Source organism: Myripristis murdjan, chromosome 4, assembly GCF_902150065.1.
Source record: "Myripristis murdjan chromosome 4, fMyrMur1.1, whole genome shotgun sequence".
NCBI classification, from domain to species: domain Eukaryota; kingdom Metazoa; phylum Chordata; class Actinopteri; order Holocentriformes; family Holocentridae; genus Myripristis; species Myripristis murdjan.
In genome coordinates, this window is record NC_043983.1 from 20,054,934 (window position 1) to 20,063,231 (window position 8,298).

The 8,298-nt window shown below is 39.3% G+C and overlaps 1 protein-coding gene across 1 annotated transcript in view; it reads right to left on the reverse strand.

Annotated features, from left to right (window-relative positions):
- The window catches only part of LOC115358303 (uncharacterized), a 55,687-nt gene extending 48,086 nt beyond the window's left edge, over positions 1–7,601 (reverse strand). The window contains exons 1-2 of the mRNA XM_030050216.1: positions 7,351–7,601; positions 1,649–1,770 (exon numbers count right to left, since the gene is read on the reverse strand). Coding sequence (XP_029906076.1) covers positions 1,649–1,770; positions 7,351–7,417 — 189 coding nt within the window. The 5' untranslated portion in view covers positions 7,418–7,601. The remainder of the gene's footprint in view (positions 1–1,648; positions 1,771–7,350) is intronic.
- Positions 7,602–8,298: the final 697 nt, after the last annotated feature.

An 8,298-nucleotide genomic window follows, 5' to 3' on the forward strand; every position in this document is an offset into this window, starting at 1 on the left:
CATGCTGATGACATAGAGATCAAATTAATTTTCAGTTTATTTGAATACGAAATCAGCTCTCTGGCTCCCAAGTTAATCAGCTACTTGGCTTACTCTTTAACGATAGCAACTGAAGCGCAAACTTGGCTTATAGCGTATTGCACGGTATAATACAAGCACTGCTTATACAACAATGTGATTTATTATAAAATTCCAGAGAATGTGCTTTTCGAAATGAGAGGAACGTTCATTTTTTCCATAATGTGAGGGTTACAATGCCCTTTGAGACTGTAACTGTGATTATGGGCTACGCAATTAAACTTGATTTGACTTATTTAGCAATGAATCACTATACTAAAACAGGCCATGCAAGCTAATGAGCTGAAGAAACCATAAATATGTTTTCCTCACATGTGATATTATGGTAAATCATGTGCATCGGTGAAGATGTTTTTTTTTTTTTTTTTTTTGAGAAATATGTGAACAATTTGAAATTTTTTCAGTAACATTCATTTTTCCTCAAAACAAACTCTCACTTCCTGTAATTTTTCTACATACTGCTCAGTGAAGAAGGGACATCATATGTAGAAAATTAGCTGGATCACAATTAGTAATAGAAAGCCGCCGTGTCTCCACTGGACTACACAGAGTTCTTTTATTTCCCATCGATTATGCTGTTTTTTTTTTATTGTCAACAGATTCTAACACAGTAGTGGTTCAACCCATACCCAGTTCATGAGAGCTTTTTGATGTTCTCAATAGCGTGTGTCATGTATGCGGCTTTGCAAGGGAAAATTCTCTGCCACACAGGAAGTGATGCATTTACAACTCTTGCAGCGATAACAGCAGTTTATTTGGAAGAAAGAGAAGAAGAACTGCAGAGTTAGTTAGTTATGAGCAGAGATGACCAAATTGGCTGAGCAGACGAAGTATAAAAACTAATGCCAACCTGAAACTCAAACTTAATTCATAGAAAATCAAAGGAAAAAGATGTTAGAGTGCTGGAGTATATTGTTTGACGGTAAAGTGATTTCTGGGAAGAGCAGAGCAGAAACACCTCTGCAGTAAACACAATGAGCACCAAATTGTTTAAAAATACATATTTTTACTATTCTGAAAAAAAGTACCTTGTGGCCTGTCCCTGTCCCTGATGGCTATAAGGCAAACCATATAAGAAAAACTTGCATCAGTTACTCTGATTACCTGATTTTCTGTCCTGTGACTCAAGCGTTTTCACTATCACTGTGTGTTAAAAGGACATTTTAAAGGAATTCCCTGACACTACTGAATTTTGGTCTTCTGTTTCTCTCCCCGAGACACTTACACTCACATCATGGAAAATTAAAGGCCAAAACTTTCCCTCAGCTGATCTAACTTCAGCTGTATCAGCATTGTTCGCCTCTCTCAGTCAAATCAGCGGGTACTGCTAGCCACAAGCTAGGTTGTTAGCTAATATCAAACACAAGTGAATGGCAAAACACAAGCTAACAACTACCAGTGTTAATAGGCTATTTTCTACAGTACAGTAAACCAGAGGTGATAGCTTGCTTTTCACATTGTGGAAAACTGTTTTAGCATCGTTATTTAGAGTATCCTAACATGTGATATGTGTAGGTGCCAGACTGAAGTTTAAAATATCAGAGTGTCCCACAGAGATGCAGGTCCTCACCCTCTGGATCCACGTGGACAGACACAGCTGATGGGCTAGCAGAGTCTTGCAGTCACAGAAATTCCTCAGTGGCTCACTAGGTACAAGCTCGACGTCTCTGCAAATAAAGCACTCTGGGACATCTGTGGAGGATACAGGACAGAGGTTATAAACTTCCAGCTGTCGTCCAGTTCCTGACTGCCATTACATCGATGGAAAAATCAATTACAGATCATTTTACCTCTGGTGAGCTCATTGTTAACTGAGTATGTATTTATCATCGCTGTTATGACCATGAAGAACACACTGCTGTATTTTGTTTAGGGACGTTTTAGAAATACCCTGGTCACTTGGACGATATAAAGTTCTCCAAGAGCATGAGAATTTCTTCATTTTTGTTCACGGCAAAGTGAAATTTCGGATTTTTTTTTTTTTTTGGATTATTTTTTCGGCATTTTCTGCTTTATTTGACAATCACAGTGAAGATAGACAGGAAATGCAGGGAGAGAAAGGGGATGACATGCAGCAAAGGACCTGAGGTCGGATTCAAACCTCGGTCGCTGCGATTGAGAATAAGCCCTGGTACATGGTACGCGCTCTTTACCGGTGAGCCACCGGTGTGTCCGAAATTTCAGATATACAGAAACTGGCAGATTGACAGGTGGTGAAAATAATACATATGGTAAAAAAATAAAAAATATAATATTGTAGAGGTAAAAGTGACAAGGAAATCCTTAATACAGCTATCTTTCTGAGACTGTCTTTGACTGTAAGCTTATTCTTTATTAGGTTTAATTTCTCTTTTATTAGGTCATTCATTAACCATGTACTAAAAAATTATTTGATTAATGTATAAAATGAATGGCGAGGACTTGACCCTTGCTCGAATTAATGATTACCATGTCAGTTTCTCATTTTGTCACTTCAAACTGATAGGATCAATTTTCATTCAAACATGTATAAATCCACTTACAGATGCTGCTGCAAAAGATTAAAAATATTTCCCACAGATACCATAAACAGGTAAAACTATTTCACCTTCCTTCCCAAAACTTTCCGCCAGCCAAGATCTGCTTTGTTGTGAATATTAGTAAAACTGCACAGGGTCAATGGGCACACTGGCGCCCCCAAATGGCAGTGAGTGGTATCTGTCTGAATGTTGACTTTTGGTGCTCAGATATCATGTCATTTTTAAACTGCACCACTCCGCACGAAGGTGAAGGTGACCAAGAAAACCTTTTCCGCAGAAAATAGCATGGCACTACACATTCCTCACTGTTGCACTGCAAATTCATGATCTTGGCTGAAAAGATGTTTATTTTTATATAAAAATCTTACCTAGTGCACCTTTTAAAAACCTTGAGTCCTTAACCTTAACCATAAAACTTGTTGTTTTTTAAGGCTAAGAGCTAACATTTTTCAGTTACGCTAAGACTCATATTTTGTGTAACACAGTAGTTTTGTATTTTTTTTTTAAGTGCACCAAAGACTGCGCCAATAGGTCTATAATGAAAAGGCCCTGCGACCTAAAATTTTATGTTAATTTTTCTTCATGGGTCAAGGCAATGTAGAAGACATATCCAACTAAACTGAATAAACAAACAGCACTCAAAATAATTTAGTACATGCCATCACACCATCCATTAGATGGAAGGCAAGGAAACCACACTGTGATCGCAAATGGGCAAATGTGACAAATCTGTTTTAAAAAGACTAAAGTGTAGGCTTCACGACTGCTTCATGTCATCCAAGTTCTTAAAATCAAAGGCAAGTACATCCTTAAAGACGACCCGTAAAATCCCCACAGAAAAGCCCATTCCGCTTTCTGATCACTCGTTAAGCACCTGATCTGCCCAAGTCTGAATGCAGAGAGCTTTCTGTGAGTATCTCCGGTCTTAGCTCAGGAACTTGTGTGCATGACTTAAGTCAGCCGGTTCTGAACTGCAACAAAATCAGCAATTCCATAATTTATAAGACATGTCATTTAAGGCTGTGCTGATGTATGATATCACTGCACACTGATGAAAAGCTGTCAGTGCTTACGTGACTTTTTCCACCTGGCAGTGTTAAGGAGCATGCCACACACTGCCTCCATTTCCCCCACATCATATCACTGAATAGGAGGATGAGAGCAATGCTCAGTTCAGTCAACACAGAAGAGGAAACAAGGCACAAGTGACACACAGACAACCCTGCAGCTGTCGCACAGATCCCAAGCGGCAGTGAACAAAATTTTGGAATTTTGACACATCTTAAGTCACTAAAAAGTGTGATTGGCTCATTTAGCCTACATTTTTCATTTTAGTCCTGGCAAAAAAAAAAAAAATGTTTATCTAAAAACAAAGCGTTCTAGGTCAAGGACACAAACCATTGTAGGTGTTTCATTGGGCAATGTGTCTGTGTGTAAATGTTGGTTACACATTAGTTCTTTCACCGTCCAGGAAATAGGACATTGACAGAAAAAAAAAATCTTAAAAACAAACAAACAAAAAGAAAATGTTGGACATCAAACAGCTCTAATGACATTCTTTCCTGACAAAGCAGTTACCATAAACAACAAGCCATTAAAAGCATATTCTCTATGTACCCCCTCCATAGCATTCAATCATAGATGCTTATGATCCAGAATATAACACATTTTTCTTTGGTGGAAATTTCCATTCTAGGTTTTTTACTCAATATAAGCTCAATAGGATATACAGAATAGGTTTTATATATGTGATTGACTGGTGATAAGAGCCGGGAGTTAAAAAATAAACGGTGATAATAACACATTGATTGCTTGGTACCTTCACAACTCACTATTACTGCTTCAAACCAAATGTTGAACTGATGCCTAACATCTTGTAGTATAATGATCCATTCTAATTCAATTATGAGGGGACATAAAAGGTGAACAATAGAAAACATCATGTGCTAGCTGCCAGACATCTGGTCTTGGCCCAAGGCTGATGTTACCTACAAGACCCATTCACAGTTTATGCTTCTTTGTGCTGCAACCAGCATTTTTGATTTAGCAGCAAATTTAACCCGCATCCTCCTCAGCGATGATTCTCAAACAGGGGCTTTGAAGCAAAATGTTGGACAGTAGCTGGAAGCCAGCTTGGCTGGTTTCATACCAGAAAAACAGTGGAAGACAGCAGTGAAGGCTAGCTGTCATCTGTATGCTTGTCTGAATTGGGGATAAACTGCTGCTTCAGAAACTCCTGTCTCTGTTGGGCCTCTCATTGAACTGGATTGCTGCAGGTGGATATCTATCTTCAGATGAAAAATCCTTTAATCAAAGGGTGGGCTTTTAATGTAACCCGTCAGAATCTGTGTAAGCAGATTTTATTACTGACCAGGCATATACCTCAACTTGCATTAATATCTCTAAGACAAGCTGTGAAATGGGGAAACTAGAGCAACTTTTTTTTTTCTGGCACTCATCTTGGTTAAGTCAGTAGTCTGGCATTTTCAGATAAAAGTGTCATGTCTGGCTGGTGCATGCCTTACCTCCCTGTTACTGACACCAGCCACCTGGCCATGTGCAAAGTCTGTGTTAATGGAAATCATTCTGGTGAGACACTTTCCAAATCCCACTGTGTGTCTAAATTCATAGATTTCCTCTGTCTCTGTGTATCTTCCTCTTCGTCTGCCTGTCTGACAATATATCTGGTTTAGCTGGTTTTCAGTCATCGTCAAAATAACTTTTCAATCTATCTGTAAGAAGGAGTTTTCAGAAAATAATGGAGCCATGCAGACATACCTATAGAATTTGACAGCATGGTTCACACACAGTTTGCGTGTGTCTTCAGTCTGACCAAAAATATTTCCAAAGTTACTATGATGGCAAGTTCACCAATTATACCCACAAGTCCTTTTTAACATTTCATTCCTCAGAATCTGTGCTGCATTTACGATCGTTATGGCAAGCCCCGAGGCACTTCTGTGACTAAATAGCAGATACACTGCTGCTGAGAAAATAACAAGAAAACAACAACATAGAGACGTAAACATGCAGCCTGTCAGTTGTAGCCAAGCTAAGACGTCTACGTGATCTGTGATTCCTGTGATTAACTGTCAGCAGTGTCAGTGTTCAACAACACTGCACATGAAGAAGGTGAGCACTAGACTAACTGGCTGGCTGAAGTCACTCTCTCCACATTTTACAGCAAGCAAAACTTGCCCTGCATATCAGCTCCAAGACTGCCTCATCCTCAGAGGGTCATGATTTACAAAAAACAAAGTTTGCCATCTGTAGGCACTGATTTGCTATCATGGAGGACAACGTACCAATATGAACTCTGTCAAGGCCTTTGTTTATACGACTTGACCGTCTGAAAATAGCTTTACTATTATAGTCACTGATGTTTTTAATTCACCGCTACACAGTATAATGGAGACAAATAATATGAAAAATTCAGACAGATGGATGCAGGCACAGATAGCCTTAATCTCATTTGAAAAACAATTGAACAGTGTCTCAACTGCAGCAAACATTTACCCATTACAACATATGAACTGCTGAATTACTGCCTATCTGTGTCTGTCAGAGCACAATAGCAGCTAAACTGAGGAGAATGTCATCTGAACAGTATGCTGATGACTGTGAAATACTATACAGTGCGCTGTACAGTAAACGAATATTGAAAATGCCAGATTGAGATAATTTAATTGTCCGTTACATTGCTAACGACCTCATTAACAAAAGAATGATGGGAAATCAGCATGGTCTGGGAGAGGAATTGCCTGTGTGACAGCCATCTGGCTACAATGGGGGGTGGGGTTGAGTGGGGGTTGGGGGACTGGTAAGCTAACACCATGGCCATCACAACTTTCAAGCACAGGCCTAGAGCACCTCTAGATGGAAGCATGCATCATTGTGTGCTACTGACCAAGACAAAGTCACACTATCCCTGATTTATAGATAGACAGACAGATAGATAGATATATAGGTAGATATATACAGATATGTGTATATGTATCTCTCTCTGTATAGATAGATAGATATAGAGACATAGAGATATGGAGATAGATATACACTCAGTGGCCACTTTATTAGGTAGACCTGCCATCAAGTTTACTTTCATGATGGAGGTGATCATTCAGTTCTATGTTTGGCATTGAGCATTGAGTGGTGCTGTTGTACTGGACTGCATTTTAATGAGAGGTATTTCCACTATTCTGTCCCTCATGTATTTAATAGGGAAGAAAAAAATCAGAAACCTCTAAATATAATGTGGTCTAGTACAAGACCTCTGCAAACTACAACCTCAATGATAAATATATAATTAAATTTTGTTTGTTGTTTTGCTGTAATGTGGACAAAATCACTGAATGTATGAAATATTAGGGACATCCTCCTGATAGCAGGTTGCCCATCTCAAAGCTTGAAGTCCCTCTCTAAATCATCTGCTGCTGTTTGTCTACAGCGACTCCTTTGTGTTTGGTATAGAATTAGGGGACTCCATAAGGTATAATCACTTTTACCTGGTTTACACTCCATGGTCATCATGAAAAAGAGTAAATGTCTTAAATTTTGTTTATAGTCAGTGTAGTTACACATTCCTGTTGTCACACTTGTTTATGAGAGTGGAGCTAGTCTCGAGCACTGTGATACAACAGTGTTGGTGCTTCTGTTTATGTATGAACAGACCCATTTAACCAAGTCTAAGGTGTAATCTGTGCTCCCCATGAAATGGCAAGTAACAACTTGTAACACATCAAGGCGTAATACATACCTGCTAATATAATTTCGCATGATTCTGCTGAGATGTTACTGGACAGTGCATGATACTTATTGTCCATAATTTCACTGTTTTTGCTGTGGTTCCGTGACGATTTCTTCCATCTACGTCTGAGCTGTTCCAGATGCCAGAGGTTTCCTGAACTTCCCCCTTTACATTCCTCTGTTTTCTTGTCGGAGTTATATGAACATTTAGAGACAAATGAACATGTCAAAACCTACATTTACAAGGTCTGCACTTCCTGCAACTCCACTCACTCGTCAGATGATCTGTCTGTGTTTTTATTTTTGAGGAAGTAGTAAAAGCAGGCAGCCAATCACAGCAGCACTCTTTGGCATGTCAGAACAGGAAGACAAATGAAGAAAAGAAGTTACCAGTACTCGCTGTGCACTGTGTATCAGCACTGCCAAGCTTAAAATAGACATGGAGTAGGCAAATGATAATAGTAAATTGTCAGGAACATTGACTCTATTCAGTGTTAAGTTTGTTCAATACCAAACAAGGAAATGTGCTTATGTTGAAGGGGAAAGTTTAGCAGGAGGCTGGCAGAGCTTTCAGAGTGAAGGAGGAGCACAGACTGGAGGAGGGCTCTGCTTGGTAAGACATCACTGCTACAACAACATTGTGTTGCAACAAACCATCATGCACAGTCTGTTTGGAAATGACTCTGGCAGATCTGGGAATTTCCCCGCACACATTTGCAGTTAAGGTTCTCACAGAGAAAACAGCAATGGCTTGACGTAGTTATTTGTTCCGTTTGGTATCCTACGCTTATGAATCACCTAGAGCTGTTTCCTGCCTTAGCACTCCAGGAAAACTGTCTCACTGAAAATGAAAAACATTCTAAAACCACCAGATTTCACGGTTTCAATCACTAGCACACTGGTGTTGTTGTTTTGTTTTTACAGATATAAGCTGGAAGAGCTCCATACCTCCACACCT